Source organism: Aythya fuligula, chromosome 1, assembly GCF_009819795.1.
Source record: "Aythya fuligula isolate bAytFul2 chromosome 1, bAytFul2.pri, whole genome shotgun sequence".
Classification (NCBI taxonomy): Eukaryota; Metazoa; Chordata; class Aves; order Anseriformes; family Anatidae; genus Aythya; species Aythya fuligula.
This window is the reverse complement of record NC_045559.1, coordinates 183,630,276-183,649,222: the sequence shown is the minus strand read 5'-3', so window position 1 is coordinate 183,649,222 and position 18,947 is coordinate 183,630,276. Positions and strand designations below refer to the sequence as shown.

At 41.0% G+C, this 18,947-nt stretch overlaps 1 protein-coding gene across 1 annotated transcript in view; it reads left to right on the top strand.

Moving 5' to 3' along the window:
- Positions 1 to 16,566: 16,566 nt before the first annotated feature.
- The window catches only part of KL (klotho), a 46,536-nt gene continuing 44,155 nt past the window's right edge, over positions 16,567 to 18,947 (top strand). Inside the window, exon 1 of the mRNA XM_032207551.1 lies at positions 16,567 to 17,307. Within this exon, the coding sequence (XP_032063442.1) occupies positions 16,567 to 17,307 (741 nt within the window). The remainder of the gene's footprint in view (positions 17,308 to 18,947) is intronic.

Genomic DNA, 18,947 nt, shown 5'->3' with positions numbered 1-18,947 from the left:
ATAATAAATGAATGCATTGGGGGAGGGCTTTCTTTTACAAGGCTTTCAAAGAGCTCTTTTCAAGGGTTATAATACCTATTTTGTATGACATAATGACTTCATCTCTACAGTTCATGAAATGTAAGAGACAGACTTTACAGATTCTCATAAAGGTGATGTGCACTATGTAGAAAGAGTCTAGCTTTTGAGGAGTAACCATGGATCCAAGCTAAAGAGTCTTTTCTTTTCATACGGTCAAACAACTATCAGAAGAAAGAGGTTAGTCAACAGTGCAGATGAAATATCTTCACATTTTACCAGAATTTAGAAAGAATGGCAAGAGCCATGGGTTATAAAGCACATTTCTAGAAAGTTTCGGTTTTCTTTATTTTTATTATTTTAACAAATAAACTTTTTTTCCCGACATATTTTGGGCTACTTAATCAATGTATCTCTCTAGCGCTAGTTCCAGCACTTTTATTTTATTATTCTATTCTATTTTATTTTGTTTATCTTTTTGTCATTGCTATCAATAGTTTGGGTTGTAGAGTTAATCAAGTTAAAAATTTAAGGATTCCTCTAAATTCTTAGAACAGTATCAGAATTTTCCACATAGTTAAATAGAACTAAAACTGAGCTCTTTATCATAACTGAACTAGAATCCGTCCTTGCTTTAAAAATATCATAATAGATTTGATGAAATATAATGTGTTTCTGTGTTTATATGTACCTTCATGAAAGAAGACAGTAATAGGAATTTTATTGCACATCCATATGTGCACATTGAGTATGCTATAAAATATCTGATTACATCTTATTAAAGGAGAACACTACAATTAAAAACCCTCTTTCACTTCTTTTGAAACCTGAACATTTTCATTAAAATGAATGCAGTAGAAATGTACAAAATTTGCAGGAACTAATTTATCTTCCTTTTTTATTTCTTGCAAAGTCATAGGAGGCTTTTAAAAGTAATTTCCTCCACAGAAAATAGGAAATAAAATACAGTAACTTTTACTGCATCTGGAGAATATAGTTCCCCCGACTGTGCCATTCAGTGGTAGTTACATGATTCTTTTAGACATGCTGACAAAAAAAAACAAAAAACAAAAAACAAACAAACAAAAAAAAAAAAAACACAAAAACAACACAAAACAAAGATACAAGATAATTTTGGAAAGATGAGAAATTTTAGGAATATATTTCTCAGGATGTCCACATTGAAGACAAAAAAACAACAACCAACCAAACAACAAGACAACAACAGCAACAACAACAACAACAAAAACAAACAAACAAACAAACAAAAAACCAGCAAAACAATCTTTTTGAGCCATCTTTTTGAATATCATACAACTAAAACTTGTTAAGAAAAGAAAGAAGCAAGTTGACTATATTCATACAAGGTAAGAAACACCATGCATGAAAATGATATCATACATAAGCCCAGCTCTTTCCAGTCAGTAAAATAGTTTGAGCTCTTTTGGAGTATAAAGTGCAAAGAAGCTATATGGTATTCATATGTCCTCTAAGTAGAAGAAATCTTACTTTCCTTCAAAAATGAGGACTTTATCTGGGGACTAATCACTGATGATTAGAAAAGAATGTGATAGCCACATTCAGCTAATTAAAACAGTTCATATATGCTTACAGTACTGTTGAAAGTATTGTTCAGCAGAGGATCAGAAGTGTCTCAGAGGGAGCTGCTGCTTGATGTATCCGTCTGATAGATGCATCCACTCCTCAACACTTCTCTGTGCCGGAGAAGAGCAGGCTCCTTTGCCATTACAAAGACCAGGATGTTGTGGGCTACCTATACAGGACCAGCAGGAGAGCTGATCAAGAAAGAAGTTTGGTTTCATTTGACACTGGACATGAAACCCCCTTTAAACAGGCTGGTCTCCTAAAAGGCTATATACAGCTTAAATCAAACAAAGACTGGAACAAAGACAAAGACAAAGACTGGAACAGCTCCCCATGCTCCAGTCCTGATAGCCAAAAGACAACTGGTTTCTTCTAACATGATCTCCTGCCACTCTTTCTCATTGCAATTAGTTGATGAGTTTACACTGGTGATGTGCATTCCTGAGCTAAGGGTCAGGACAAGACTTGTGTATCACTTAACTTCTTTCTTTAAATAAGATGTGAGAATTGGAGAATTCATAAAAAAATCATAAAAAAAGAAAGGTGGATAGGAAATACTTGTAAAGTGTTTTTGCTTTGCCCCAGAATGAACCCTGGACCTTCTATCTCAGTGAGACAGAATTTTAAGCATTGCAGTAAGCAAGGGCTTTCTGTTAGCATTAGTATGAAGACACAGTGTGAATGTCTGGTGTTCCTACAATACAGAGTGCAAAACTCACATTTGTCAAGATAGTTGACAATGAGGAACAAAGCAGAGACTTAACAAATGCAGTTTATACCCTGTACAATTACAAAAGACACTTTTACAGAACTTTTACAGAATGTGTGACCCTTCTGGTATAAGGCTCTTTTTCCTTTTCCTTTTCCTTTTCCTTTTCCTTTTCCTTTTCCTTTTCCTTTTCCTTTTCCTTTTCCTTTTCCTTTTCCTTTTCCTTTTCCTTTTCCTTTCCCTTTCCCTTTCCCTTTCCCTTTCCCTTTCCCTTTCCCTTTCCTTTTTTTTTTCTCTTTTTCTTTTTCTTTTTCTTTTTCTTTTTCTTTTTCTTTTTCTTTTTCTTTTTCTTTTTCTTTTTCTTTTTCTTTTTCTTTTTCTTTTTCTTTTTCTTTTTCTTTTTCTTTTTCTTTTCCTTTTCCTTTTCCTTTTCCTTTTTCTTTTTCTTTTTCTTTTTCTTTTAAAATAAACTTTCCTTGACAAATTTCGGATTTAATTTCTGGCTGGTGATATATATATTTCCAGGGGGTGGTTGTGCTGCAAAAGGATATATGCTAATTCCAAGAGTGTGATTTACAGCTTGTCATACTCTTTGCCTAAGGCACATTGATACTTAGATTTCACTATCTACTCTTGTGTCTGGTCATATGAGATAACATAGTTGTTAAGCAAGTCACATTTGTCTTGCTACAATATGTTCTTTTATTGCAATGGCATGCTTATTTAGCAATATTGAGTACCTGGAGAAAATCTGAAATGGCTACACTCCTGTCAAGAAACAGAATACGTGGAGACAAATGCCTCAAATTCTTACAGTTCACATGACATCATCTGTGTTTCTCTTGTCTGTGTTTTCATGGTCAGTCACTGCCTTGGAAAGATGAAATCCTTTCTCTTCTTTGAGTCTCTTCTCCCTTCACAGCCCTTAATATCCTTGTGTTCTTAGGGTGTCTGCTGCCATGTGATTTTTCCATCTATCCTGTGGCTGTTTGAATGATGCAGTCTGCTGTCAAATAGGACAAGGCAGATCAGCGTTTGGATCAGCTCTGCCATATTCTGACCAGAGACATGAGTTTTGGTCTCTTTTTGCTGGTGGTCTTGTCACATCTCTGTTGGCAACACTACTACATCTGTGAGTCATGACCACTGGGCTGCAGAGCAAGCATCTTGTCTATGGATGAAAAACAACTCATCCCAGCACACTTGGATGAAAGGAGTACTTTCCTGGCAGGTAGAAAACAAGTCTTCAAGTCTCCAGGCAAAATTATGCACTTGCAGAAATTTCAGCTCTCATTTTCTATAGCCAGATAAATGAGTCAAGCCAGAAGGGTGTTATGACTTAGACTTCTCTAGATCTTTGATTTTTTTGATAAGAAAATTCTATCTGTATCAAAGCTGATATGTACATTTCCATTACCGAAAAAAAAAAAAAAAAAAGCCGTGGTTTTGATAAAGATGCATTTTCTGACCCAAAACACATTCTGTTGGGACACTCCCAGATTCCCAACCTATCCTAAAAATACCATTTGGATTACATGCTCACTAAGATAAAATCATCCAATTAATAGTTTGAGATTATACATAAATTTATCAGCAAGATAGATAGTCTTAACATTTTTCATCAGTCATTTAAAGAAAATTGTGCCTCATCTATCCAAATTTTAAAAGCAATTTTTAAAGTAATTTAAAAATTTTTAAAGTAATCTGAACTTGAATATTTAATGAGATCCTTTCTGTAGGGTCATTAGGGTCTTGAGTGTTGGACACAAACCTCTGTTAGAAGCTTCTGATAACCACCACAGTAATTTATGTTATTGTAGTGCCTTTAATCCCTTTCAAAAGCTTGATATTTGAACACTGGATGATAACTTCACTTTCCTTTTTTCCTCTGTAGCACCAAGAAAACCTTTCAGTCTAGGTTATAGATTTAGAAGTTTAGGGAAACAAATGAAATAATATGAATATTAATGATATTAAAAAGTATAGATGGCTACTGTCAAGTTGTTGGGGCTTAAAAACAAGCAACTTGTCTGAGAGAATTTGTAGGTAAACTGCAGATCTGAGCATGGAAGGATAACAGCGCTGCTCTGCTCTATAGTGGTAGTCTCAAGTTGTCACCACTTATCACCAGTGTTTAGAAATATGTCATGAATGTATGTATACACTGAATTTCTTCCATATCTTGTTGATGATCATGTAGCTTGCTCAGAAGTGAGAGGATTAGTAATGTTTGTAAACTTGTCTGAGACACTAAGGGATTCTATACTGTTCCTTTAGGCCATGTCTGTAATATACATTGACTGGTATAACCTTTTTTTCCCCCTTCTCTTAACATATTTAGATAATGTATCTTACTTACACTCCTGAGCCCACTACCAAACATTTTTACCACATTGTTCCTGTGCAGTTGCCCAGCTGGCCTGACAAGACCTTTTCCTCACAGCTCCAGGAACCTTGAAATCTCCTTGGCCTCACGTGGACAAGTCCTGTATAAAGGGTCTTTGCCAGTCCTCCTGTCAACAAGCACCTGCATAAAACCCCAACCCTATTTCGGACCCTGAGAAAGAAGGATTTGGGAAGTTCAGTCACTATGTGCAGGAAAGGTGTTCACACCAGAACAGTACCTATGCTAGGCCTGTGTGTGCACTAAGGAGGCAGCTTTATGTGCAGGCAAATACAACAGCAGGTTAAAAGCTGGAAAGAAAAGTTTGTAATGGCTTGCATAGATGTTTGTACCTCTTTTCAGAAATATACACAGCATTTCAAGCATTGAAGAGGAGCTGATGGAGGAAGACCTTATGAAACACCAGTCAGGAAGGCTAGACAAATTACAGAGAGGGTTCACTGGTTATTGGTGCATGTGTAGATTAAAGAAGTAATACCAGTGTCAAGCAGAAAGACCTAATTGTACTTTTGGCTGCATCTATGCTGCTGAACAAAAGAGAAGAGAATAAAAGAGACTGATTCCTGGGCTTTGGGCTAAGTAGCACCACTTGGGCCAGGTGCACAGTGGTTATGGCTGCTCCCCTTTGTAGCAGATTTGTCTAGCACAGAGTTGTCCAAAAGCAGAGCCAGAGAATGGCAATTAAACAGTGGAGGGATCAGGGGATGAGTGCTCAAGCTCACCACAGCTCTCTTTTATTTACCATCACAGCTGAAGTGCTAGGTGATTTTAGGACAGTGTGGCTCTGGCATGGCTATCCTTGTTGCATTCCCTGTAAGGCTGATGGATTCCTTTTTAAAAACAATTGTCCTGTGGGTGACCAAAGCATTTCCCAGTTCCAAACATGAACAGAAACTCTGAAATCCTTTGCAAAAAAAAAAAAAAAGTTGATTTTTTTTTATTTTTTTTATTTTCAGTCTTACTGAATTCTCTCTTTGAACAAGAGTATGAATCACATTTATTCTTTTATTTTCCTTCTCCCCAAGTTGCAGATCAGCCTGCACCTGCTACCATCCAGAGACCTTCTCATGGATACAAGCTCCCAGTTTAAGAAGCATAAACTTTTTTCTGTTGGTGAAGATTATTCCTGTTTTGGAAAGGGCACAAGCTAAGCCACAAATACGTAGTTTTATATGTATACCCATAGTAGAGCTTTTACCAATATTACTGTCCCATAGTGTGTTAAACAGGCTGTTGGAGTTGGACTTGATGATCCCTGTGGTTGCCTTCCAACTCAGGATATTCTAGGCTTTACTAAAAGGTTTCACCCTTTTATCCAGCTTTATTGTATCATGATGTAGGTAAGGTGACAAAAGACTCCTTACAGGTTGCATAAACACTTTACTCTGTAAAAGTCCTTGCTACCTTTTCTTTAAGGAATGGGCATCTGCCCATAGGTATTTAGCTGAGTTTTATTATTTAGAGAGGTTACTCTACATCATATTCAGTACTGTTCATAATGGGCCTGATAAAACAGTGACCAAAGTAAGCATGGGGAGTGAAATGAGAACAAAACAGAAATCCTCTGCATAAACTATAGCAATAAAGAAAAAATATGTGAGATGCTGCTGTGGGGTGTGTATTTCTCTCATGCGATAAGTGGAAGAAGTGTTTGTGTTGAATACAGTATGGCCTAGGACTTATGTGAGGAGGGGGAGAAGGGCAGATACAGCTAAGCAGTGATGTGTGTGAACTAAGATACCTGATTTGTTCAGGTCACTGTAAAAGAGGAGTTAGAACTGGTAGCATTTCATGTTAGCCCAGGGGAGGCCTACAAAGAGTGGTGTCAACACCTTGTTTCAGGCAAACACACAAAGCCTCGCTGGATAGGTCGAGTGCGTAAGGGCACACTTGTAGGGCACACTACTGCTTGTAGGCAGTAAACCAGGCGGACCATTTGCCACCAAGCCAAGGCTGTCATCATTTTCAAGAGACAAGAGCAATGCTGCAACCTCTGGAGACTGCATTCACTGACCTTTCAGTCTTACAGCACTGTCTGCACAGTCAGCTGTGAGACTATCCTGGAGGATGCCCTTAGTTTCAGGAAGCACTCTTTATCTGCTGCACAATTTTTTTTTTTTTTTTAAATTTTTACTTTTTTTTTTTTTTTTTTTTTTTCAGATACCTGCCATACTGTGAAAAATCACCACTTTCCTGAGTTCATTATGATCATTTATGAAGTGCTGCTGGCCTGCTGAAGTAATAATAACAAACATGCTAAAGTAAGTCTCACACACTGCAGGCATTGATACTCTGTCCTTACAGCATATCTACTGCAAGGGATTGTCCAGAAAAGCCATCGCATACAAAAAGGAGAGTCTCGAGATGTGACGAAATAAAGGCATGAAAAATAAATAGAAGTATTAGTAAATTGTCTTCCACAAAATTTTCAACGTTTTAACTCAAAAGTAGATTTGAACTGAAGACAGATAAATGGACGCAAATCCATTCCTTTCAATAAACTCATGTTTATCACCTGAAAATCAGGCTTACATGAATTTAAATGCTAAGTCAATTTAAAAAATGACAAAATGAACTCTTCTTGGTATCTGCTGATGCTACAGAGTCAAGGCAGAGAAGTGCCATACCAACCTTTATGACCATAAATTGCCTGAGTGAACGCCTGCTCTGGCAGTGTGATCCAAAATCACATCGTGTTCACTCAATAGATACTAACTGAGAAATTGTTCAGGTACATATTGTTTCTCCCTCACTTTGCCTGCAAGGAGTCCTTTCCCTATTTCAGCCAAAAGAAGGAATTGCTTGATGATGCCTAACTCCAGTACATTTTTTATTATCTAATAGATTTAAAACTCACTCGCTGCTATCTCCTGTGAAGCATGCTTCATAATGCTGGTTGTCTGCTTTTCTCTCTGTGGGTGGGACTGTCTCACTGTGGGTATATGAAAGGATTTTTGCTACAAAGGAAGTTTTTTGCAATTTTAAGAATCTAGGTTTAGATGAAGAATACATTACCATGCTGGTAAGAGAGAACATTCTTGCAGCAATGAATGCAATCAAACTTAGTTATGCAGACTCCAAAGCATATTTTTTCAAGTAGAATTTCTGTATGGGTTACGTTCTGGGTACATATAAAAGAGTATTGTAAATCAAAGGTTTACACTTGGAAAATGCTTACTTTAGATGCTTGTACCAAACTCTAGATGACTTTCCTATAGGCATGACAATTTCAGAGAATTACTCTGCTTAATTTTGTTACATGCAGTTCAAATATACATATTTAAAAATTTAATCAGTGTCTCCTTCACCCAAGATTTGGGACTTTTCTCACACTCATTGAGCAGACATGTCAAACCCTATTTTTCTTAGAATCCCAAAGATAGTAATGTTCTCTAAGTTACCTGCTGGATGAATGAAACTAAAACATTGATGTGCCAACATGTTGCTTACTCACCGTGACATTTGAGCTACTCCTACATTCAGCAACTGGTGTTTTAAGTGCTGCATAGCTCCTCCTTGCTTATTATATTGCTCATCCTTCTTTGATTTACAACAGATGTGACACTGTAGGGGAAATTCAGAGTGGCTGGCAGAAATCTAATCACTGATCTTGAGAAAATTCAAAATAATCTCATAAATAGTTAATGTCACAAAACTGAAATCAGTGGTAGTGCATATGTCTTCCAGATTCACCCTTGCTGTTTTGGTCCAAGGAAGAAGTTGTCAGCCCATTAGTTAAAGAGGGCAATAAACCTAAAACATTTAACAGTCTGGCTCCTCAGGAAGAAGGATCCAAACACTTCCTAAATATTATTCTGTCTGTAATTTCACCCTAAGGAAGAGATGGGTGTATTATTGCTCAAAAGATTAAATCTCTTGTCATTTCAGATGTGGGTAAAACAAGACATTATGTTAATCATGGTAGTAGATGTATGGTGGATGTATAAATATGATATAAAATTCCATCTTAGCACTAGTAGGGTGATATTCAGTTTAAGATTTGGCACCTAAATGTCTTCAATTGGACTGGATAAGACAGGACCCATGGAGGTCTGACCAGTGCAGATTGTGTAACTGAAGAGGTGAAATGCCAGTCGGGTCATGACTCCCATCCCTACACGGAGGCATTGGGTACCATTCAGAATGTATGAGGGTATCCTGTTTAACTTCCAGCTGCCATTACAGTAAAGCATAGATGATACGCATTCACCTCCCCACAGAAAGGCAAAAGGTGCCATCTGACATGCCATGGTATCTACACAAGGATGATAGATATACCACAGGATCTAAAGGAAACCTGAGCTGTTTCAGAGTATCAAGAGGAAGACAAGTGGGATATCTACCCAGATGTCATGTCAAATGGAAATAGATGCCTATATGTGGGCAGCTGAAATGAGCCCTCTATGCAATATCAGCAAATCCCATGCAGGTGTGCCAGTCACCATGGGCTGCTGGAGATGGAGCCATACATACACGTTTGGGCAGGTGAATCGCTCCCTCCATACTTTAGTGTGAGCTGACTCATTCTATCGGCTGCATGCACTACATTGGTTAGATTTCCCTGAACTGTGATGGACTTGATTTAGATAACCAGCCACAGGCATCTACTGAGATGCCCCGGAGCTCCTGAGACAGCAATGTGGAATTGCCAGGTAAGACACAAGACCAGTATCTACTGAAGCAGGAGCTAGAGGTCTGCCGACATCTAGGCTATGGTATTTCTTAGCTCACATACAGAAATCTGTAAGTAGATGCCTACATTCTGGTACCTTAGTCCAAAGCTGAGTCCTTTGTTCATTATTGTTGTTGATTGTGGAAGGCTACAAGCTAGGTAATTGTTGCAGAGATCTGACTCTCACTCTTACAGCTCTGGCTTTTTAAGGGATTCCTGACTTTTCATCAGGCTGCATCCATAGGATCCAAGTCCTCTTTACACACACTTAATGAGTCCTGCATAGGTGATGTCAAGCCACCATGTTCTACGCTCCCTCTCTTATACACTATCTAGTTGGCTAAATATTTTTTTCTGTAAGGTAAACATCCAAGCAAGCTCTAGTCATTACCAGCACCATGTGTTTTTGTTAGGCAATTTCTCTTTATATACCGTATTTGGACATTTTCTGGTCTGCAGTCATCCTCCCTACATGACACATACCCTGTGTAGGCTTCTTAGTTCTTTGATAGACTGTAGACTTCCTACGTGTTAATCTAGTATCTGACCGCTTATCAGACAGTCTCAAGCCTCTCATTTAGTTGCCCAGCTACAATTTGCACATTTCATAATTTTTAAGCATTCAGAGAAGAGCTTTAGTGTTTGCTGCTGTCTTACCTACAAGACCTAGTAACAAGCCATAAATATTTTTTCAGTCTTTCCATTTGGCCATATCCATGCACTTGGATAGTTGCTTTTAGAAACCTACAGTCTGGTGACTGCCACTCTGCAGTGTGACAGGTAGAAAGCTATTTCCTCAAGCAGTGTTCAAAAATGGCAGGAAAAGCACAGGGAAAAAAAAAAATAAAAGAGAGAGAGAAACTTACTGTGGAAATTATTTGACTTTCAGTTTTTGAAGTGGTGCATTGATTCTTCTGGATAGCAGCTGTGAAGAAATGCTTAATGTGAAATGCTTTGGCTACTGGGCATGAATCTATGCTTTCATGTCTCGGAGGTGAAATTCACTGCAGTCATCCTCAAAGTGTTTTTATTTATTTATTTATTTATTTTTATTAGAAAGGTTTACTTTTCAAGAGTGTACAGTTACAATATCTTGGCCTAATCTGGTTCAAGTCTGTAACTATATTTGAAGAGGTAGGGCCTGAAAACTCTTAGAAGTTTCTGTGCATATTTAGTGTTTCAGAAATAAATGCCTCGACTTCCCAATAGTTCTGAGCTAATCTCAGGAACACAGGAGAAAAGCTTTGCTAGATTATCTGGGAATAGCTCTGAAGTACATTTATGTGAGTGTGAAGCATGCAGTAAAAGACTAAATGGTTTCTCAGTTGACTATAAATCACATTTCAGTGCTACACACTTCAAACAGTACAGAGACTGAGTTTTTGCTGTTCAGTCAAAATTGATTTTGTATAATGCAATAGTTATGTTTATTAAAGAGCATCATATACCTGTAGCCCTGAAAAATGTTTATGTATTTGCAGACAATGTTATCTGTACATTTAATAAGACAGCAGCATAGTGCAATGCAATTTAAACAACTAGTTTATAAAGTTTCAACTCAGTTCAGTTTAAAATGTTGTAACTCTTAACTGCAGAAGAGTCATTTAGGCAGAAAATCTTAATGAGAATTAACATACCACAGCAGTTCTTACAACCATTATTATTTCTTGGTGAACTGGTCTTTGCCATACAGTAAAAGAGACCAATACTGGCAAGAGCTGAAACTAAGAAATGAATATCTGAACTAAGGCATCATTCAACTGCTTATTGAAGTATAGATTTAGCAAACACTAATTTATCCTGCTGCATGATTTTAGTAGGAGCAGCTCTTATCCATTTACCTCTGGAAAGTGATCTAAAGATATGATAATAGAGGCAATTCTGCAGGATATTCTTCCCTGACTGAATTTAATGCATAAAAAATTCAACTTCCATGTACATAAAACTCAGCATTGCATTTTCATTTTTTAATAGTAGTGCTTTTTATTTCTTCATTTAAGCCCCCATGGATCTTTCTTTTCATAGAAGATGTGGCATTTTTCCAGAGGTTTTAAAATAATAGAAATTTAAAGAGTGAAGGGAAATGCAGCTGTGCCTGAACTGAAGAGATAGGATGACTGTATATGAAAAGTCACTGTATGTGTCTCTAGAGTGCTCTCAGCTCTAGACTGAACCACAGGATTCAAGCTTTCCAGCTATCCTGTGGAGACTGAATGAAATTGGTTTCCAAATGATAACAGTGTATCACAAATAGAAATTAAAATAAAGTGAGAACAGTGAAATGATGTTTGTGCTCCTTTTTATATGACATCGGAGATCATAAACTGGAATTTTCACAGGTGTGCACCTCTTAGGGTTGAGATCCAGTCTACTACATCCCATCTAAACTGTAAAATCTGTTTTACCTCCTTGAGTGATCCAATCCCTCTGTTTTCCAGGACTTTCTACCTTAAAAATGCCTAAACTAATTGGGCGACACCTTATTTAGTCTGTAACTTCCCTGGACAACCCCCTTTACTTGTTCATACAATCTCAGCAGACTCTGGGGAGACAGGCATATTTCTTTGCTGCCACCAGGTTTAGGTTCCTGCCTGAAACAGAGATGAAGCCTCTGGCTTACACGCTGGATGGCTGGAGCTGGCAAGGAGCACTCTTCTATTCTTTCTCCAACACTCCCGACCCTTCTCCCCCTGCTCTGGACCTGTCTTCCTGGCCAACCCCTTCTTCCCTACCCACAATGGGAAGAGAGATGCTATATCAATCTCTTTGTTACCTTCCTTCTGCTGGCAGAGAGATGACATCTTTTCCTTTCTCTCTTTGCCCATCCCTTCTTCCATCAATTTAGAAGGAATTTCCCAGGTACTTTTGAAGACAGGGAGATGATTTAGAAACTTTTGCCTCATCTTCCAGATAATAGGGATTTCTTAGATCTCCCAGAAGTAAAAGATGCCATTTCCAAGATGTCATTTCCACTGAAATGACACCCCAAGACGGCATTTCACCTTTCTTCCCCTCCCTCATTACTTTTTGTGATTCAGGGGTTGAAATGGGTTTACTCGTTCCCCTGAATCAGGGTTTGCAAGAACAGGAAGGTTTTGCAGTCCCTGCCATTTAGGTATAAGGAAGCATCCAGATACCACTGGTCCCCTCCTAGGTTACAATGGTGTAGTCATCCCTGCCCCATGCAAATAAAAGAGGTGTTTGTAGGATTGACTTGAAGTTACTCCTGGTCACCTTCCAAAGTAAGAGGGGACAAAGGATTTGGAATTGCACTTCTCATACGAGGGGATGCTCTGGATTTGCTCACTTCTTGGAGACACATTTACAAAGGTGAAGTGAAAGCAATTTGAATTTAGGTTTCTAATTTCTCACTTGCACAAGATCCTGCCACAGAATAAAGAAGAACAATCCAGGGTCCTTTATGGTTTAAAAAGGATTTGTCATACTGGATGCACGAGATAGCTACAGTCCTCAGGTTTCAGAAACAGGCATAGGTTTTCTATGACCCTTCCCTACTACAACAAAAGTGGAAACAAATGATTTGCTAATTTCTGCTGTTACAGTAAGGGGAATTTGACATCTTCCCAAGCATTCTTCAGCACTGCACTAGTTCATTACACCAACAGGGTTATTTTGGACCTGACAGCACTATATTTCTAATTTCACTACCGTCAGTTATTATCTGTCTTTAAAGCCATTCAGAATGTACAGTGAATGCATGTAACTAGTATGATCAAGAAAGAAAGAAGGAATAGCTATGGAAGGATGCATTTTTTTCAAGAAAATTGGACTTGCAACTCTGTCTCTGAGAGAATTGAGGAAGAGCTTATTTGCCTGGTAGGCTGCGATGCCCTGGCAGTGATGAAGAAGGTAAATCTAGAACGCCATTATACAGCTTTCCACTGGGAACAACTTTTCATCAGCAAGTGAAAGTAAAATTTGATGGCTTAGCAGTTTGCATTTAACAGACAGAGTAGGGAATTAGTGTTGTTATGCAGTGATAGAAGCAATAGAGAAAATGCTCAAGTCTAATTTGGAAGGTAATTTTTTTTAAGCAGTGTCCCCAACTGAAGTGAGTTTTGTGCCTTGAGAAGAAATGCTGAGGCTGTAAATCTATTACACAAGGCTATTTTCAACTGAATATATGGATGTGTATGTCTGGAAATATGCTTGTAAGCAGAGAAGGAGCATTAAAACAGAAGATGGCTGTGTTAGGCACTGAGACCATTGTTTTGACACAGAGAGGAGCACAAATGCTACCAGTATGAGGCTGCTAGTTTCTGCAGAGATTTTTAAAGGAGGAAGGGGTTTGCAGCACTGACACAATGCATGACATGACATCAGGGAAAGCTGTAAAATGAATTGAAAGCAGTAATAGAGTTCTTTTACCTAAAAAATGTCAGTATCCTCGAAGGTTCAGTCTCTTTGGGACAGAAAGAGCAATGCCCAGTCAGAACCCTGTCGAGTTTGATTGTATGTCCTGACTGCACAGCTGGCAAAGAAAATTTCTCCACACAGCCTGAATAAAAACTATATCAACACTTTAAGTATCCATTATGTATGTTATCAAAAGTTGAACCTTCAGTAATTAGCAATACAAAGAAGGCTGAAAGGTAACAAATCCCAATCTGCTGATCTGGGGCAGGGTTGGCAGTGTGCTTGCTCAGCAGCACAGACACAACAGAGCCATGCTTTGAACTCAAGGAGCAGAAGGGGAGCCTGGGGTGTCTGCAAGTGTTTGGCTGACCTTTCTGCATGGTTAATATTGCACAGAGTTTGTCAGAGCAGAAGAAAATATATATATTTGCCCAGAGCAGTGGGTGACTGTGTTGTTCTAAAACATGAAAACAAGCTTTCATTCTAAGAGAAAAAACAACAACATGCACACAGACACAAACCAAGCAACTGGAGGCCACAGTGCACATTTTCAGATATTTATACTATTAAAAGAAAAGAAAAAAAAAAAAAAAAAAAAAGAAAGAAAGAAAGAAAAAGAAGAAGAGAAAGCAGCTTTCATGTGACAGACATACAGATGAAGCAACAGGTTAGTGCCAGTAATTCATGGCCAGGTTTCATCCCTCACAAGTGGGCTGCTTACATCAGGAGCACAGCCACTGCACACTGCCTGTATAGTTTCTGGGGAAGGCATCCACCTCCAGAAGCTGACTAAGATGCTGGCTAGGCTGACTCACACCAACACCTTGAAGCTGTTTCTTTGCTTTGAGCATAGAGAAACTCTGGAAGAAATGAGCTCCTAATGAATGTGCTTCACTTACATGTCTAACTGCAAATAAGTTTGATTTGGGTTTTAGTTAATAATTAGCAAATAAAAGAGAAAGTATCAAGATATATCTTAAGGTCCCTTGTGTCACCACATACTTATTGAAGTTTTCTTCCTTAAATGTCAGCAATGGACTTGGCATCACTAGTGCCTGGTTTTAGGCTCAGATATTTCTGATACATCCCATTTTTCAAAATACTCAGGCAGTGAGCTCCAGCTAAGGTGTTACACTTCCACTGACATGGGGTGAGTAGCTGAACAGAAGCCTGGCTCTTCACCTTTTGCAAAGGAGCACAGCAATGCCACTGTGCAGCTAACAATGAATCTCCAGCTTCTGCAAGTACCATGTGATGCTGACAACTTTCTGTTGCTGCAGTTGGAGCTCAAGTTATCTTTTATTTAGGCTGTAATCAAACTTCAGTAGCTTGTCAGGCTATAGCAGACTTGTAGGAGTTGATGACCAGCCTGCCACTCACCTGCTCCCACACCACCTACATGAAGAACCCTTTTAGGGAAGGGATGTTGGTCGTTCCCTGGGCTGTCCAGAGCTTTATCCGTCTAACATGGGAGTAAATTGGTCACCATTAATGGAACACTAACTACAACTCTGTAGCCTACATCTTTTGCCTCTTCTTTAAAAGCACTACAAAACAATATGTGAAAGCAAATTGAATTGGTGTAACAAAAAAAAAAAAAAAGGCAGACTCTTCCTGGGCCTGAGAGGTGTGAGAGCCCATCCTACACACTAGAGGAAACTTTCGGCATCTCAGAATAGGTATTTAAATCCATCAGCTTCATTATTAGTGATTACCTGAAATTTTACCTGGAAGGCATTTATTTTCTAAAAATAAAATGAAATTATCTCAATGCCTTCACTCCTTAGTTAAACAATAACTTTATCTCCTGGGAACATCTCTCTGTCCTTAGCAGCCTGTCTAGGAGGTGTTTTTGTCTTAGATACCCCAGATCGTGTCAGAGTTCACATAACTGAACACCGACTATCTGCAACATGTTAAGCCACTTCTTGGCCAAGTTTCCTTGTCTGAAGGAGAAGACAACAGCAGCATAAGAGCTTTAAAAAGATTTCTCTGCATCATGCCCACACAGGCAGCTAAGAAGTGCAACCAAATAATCAGACTGAAACGCACGGCTTGATTTGTTTCCTCTGCATACAGATCTGTGAGGTTTTTCTAATTGTCACTTGTTTTGTATTGGGTGAAGACCCCAGTTCAACAACATCCAGCCCCAGAACAGAGCGGGTGCTGTTACTCCGATGTGCCAACCCGTGGGTTGCTGGGCAGTGTCAGTGTATGAGGTCCTTGCCCACTGAGTCTCTAATTATTATTACACGAGCAATCGCAGCAGCGGCGTCTCTCGATGTGATAGCACGACGAAAATACTGGGTGAAGGATTAAAATAAAAAGGAAGAAAAGCAGTAAAACCCAACACTGCCCCTTCATTCCCTCACACGAGGTGCTCCCCTGCTCTAACTCCGAGGACCCTGCGGCTCCCCCGACGGCTCCTCGGGGCGCTTCAGGGGCAGGGGTCGAGCCGAGCAGCGGGGCAGGGACCCTCGGAAGCCGTGGGCAGCCGGGGGCCACCCCGAGGGATGCCAGAGGCGACCCCCGAAGCCGCTCCTCCCCGCCTGCCCGCCCCGTCTCACCCCGGATCCCGCCCCCGGAGGCAGCCCTCTCTCTTCCCCGAGGGAGCCGGCTCCGCTCCCTTCGCCGGGCGGGCAGGATGCAGACGGCAGCTCCGAGGTAATTATTAATAGCCGTGCCCACCGGCACGGGGGGCGGGAAGGGAGAGGTGAGGATAAAAGGGGGCGGCGGGGGGCCGGCAGGAGGGAGCCGCCGTCGCGGAGCCCCGCCGGCAGCATGGCCCCGCTGCTGCTGCTGCTGCTGCTGCTGCTGCTCGGGCAGCCACTGCTCGGGGCACCGGGGCAGGGCTCGGGCACCTGGTCCCGCTTCGCCCGCCTGCCCTACCCGCAGGACCAGCTCTTCCTCCACGACACCTTCCCCGACGGCTTCCTCTGGGGTGTAGGCAGCGCTGCCTACCAGACGGAGGGCGGCTGGCGGCAGGAGGGCAAAGGGGCTTCGGTCTGGGACACCTTCGCCCACCGCCCCACCACGCCACCCGGCTCTGGCTTCACGGGTCCGACGGGCGGCGACGTGGCCAGTGACAGCTACAACAACCTCTTCCGCGACGCCGAGGGGCTGCGGCGTCTGGGGGTCTCCCACTACCGTTTCTCGCTGTCCTGGGCCCGGCTGCTGCCCAACGGCACGGCGCCCCTCAACCCCGCTGGGTTGGCCCACTATGACCGGCTGCTGGGCCGCCTGCGGGCGCTGGGCGTGGAGCCCGTCGTCACCTTGTACCACTGGGACCTGCCGCAGCACCTGCAGGACACCTTCGGTGGCTGGGCCAGCCCTGTCCTGCCTGAGCTCTTCCGTGACTACGCCGAGCTCTGCTTTCGGCATTTCGGAGGGCAGGTGCGCTACTGGTTGACCATGGACAACCCCTACGTGGTGGCCTGGCATGGCTACGGCACGGGGCGGCTGCCGCCGGGTGTGCGGGGAGGCCCGCGCCTCGGCTACCGGGCAGCGCATCACCTGCTGCAGGTAAATGGTGGGTGAGCAGTGGGAAGGCGCAGGGCCTTCACCTCCCAGCCTTGGTGGCTCTTCAGTCAATGGGTTATGTCAAAGGGAAGGGTACCCTCAGCCCACCCCATTGTGTGGACCCATAGACCGGTCTGCTGCCGGTGTGGAAGCCAAATTAGCATGGAACGAGGGTTGGGGCTGAATGTGCCTCCAGCTCCCCGATGGCAGGTGGGCAGCCAACTTGGGTTGGCCAACTGGAGGCACGAACTTTGTGTTTGTAGTTGCCTTAAGTAAATGTCAGTGCACTGAGTTAAACCATTTTCTGTATGCAACAGAAATGTTTAATTCTGCCCTCCAACGTTTGCAAGTGTGTGCCACTTCAGTGTCTGCTTACAGCTACTGTGGAAGTACTTAACACAGATATTGAAGGAATTCAAGCGTTTGATTAAAAAAAAGTCTCACTGAGTTAATGGAGATGCTAGAGCTGGCTGAAATGTCTTACTGAAATATGTTCTTAACAAAGTATGGGCTTTTCTGACAGCGTGAACAGTTTTTGGGAAAAAAAAGACCCTATGCTCCTCTATTCTAGTAAGTGGCATCAGTGATTTGCTATAAATATTTTTTATGCCCTGTATGTATATATGCTATAATTGTTAAGTGTGCTGGAAGCACTTGCAGATTCTCAGGAAGAATTAAGCAAAAGTGTGTACAATTTTTTTCACCAAGGGGCTAAAGGATTCAGTCTGTCCAACTGGAATGGTATGGCCAATAAGGCATGATCCGTCATACCTCCGTCCACATTCACAAACTCTGTTAATGTCCTGCTCTATGTATGCTTATCATCAGCAGGTGTGTCGTAGAGTCTCATATGATGAGAACATCGAGAAAACATCCAACACATCTTACTCAACTTTTTGCTACTTTCCTACATTACCTTTGCATTGTTTAGTGTTACAAGTATTTCAAGACTAAATACAGATGGGGAAGATGGGGTCAAAGTATCAGAAGGCACTAAAATTCCTGGTCCCATAACTTTTAAACTCTTTAGTAGCCCTTAGAGTGCACTTGGCCAAGTGTAACGCTGTGATTGTACAGTTGACTCAACTAAACAAGTAAATGAGTATTTATATGACTATTATATGACTATTAATATTACTGTTCCTAAATTTCAGCATTTGCAGGAAAGGTCCCAGATTTTGCTGCAAGGCTTCATCACCTAATGTTGTGCTTTTCATAGAGTCATCGAATAGCTGTCAGTGCGTTGTTTGCTACTTTGCTAACTTTGCTTAGTTATTCTGAAGGCACTGGGACTGTATATAGGGTAAGAGCTATCAGCTTGATGCCTGGAGTGCAGAACCTCAGGAGCAGAAGCTTTGTTTCTCTCTTCATACAGAGGACATGCAACAGAAATCATTAGAGCTGCAAACACTAGCACTTGGGTTGTCAAAACGAAGATTACCTTGGAATCATTACTTCAACTCCAAGGATGACAGGTTTACTGAGATGAAGTTTAAATGTTGTCTGTCACTTTATTTTTTTTTCTGAAGTGCCTCCTTTGCTGTGGAAAATGGGCAGTTAATGAGGCAGTTCATATTCTGTATGGTTCTCCCCTCCACCCTTTGTTCAATTTGTAGCTTCAGACCTGAATTAATACAGGGCTC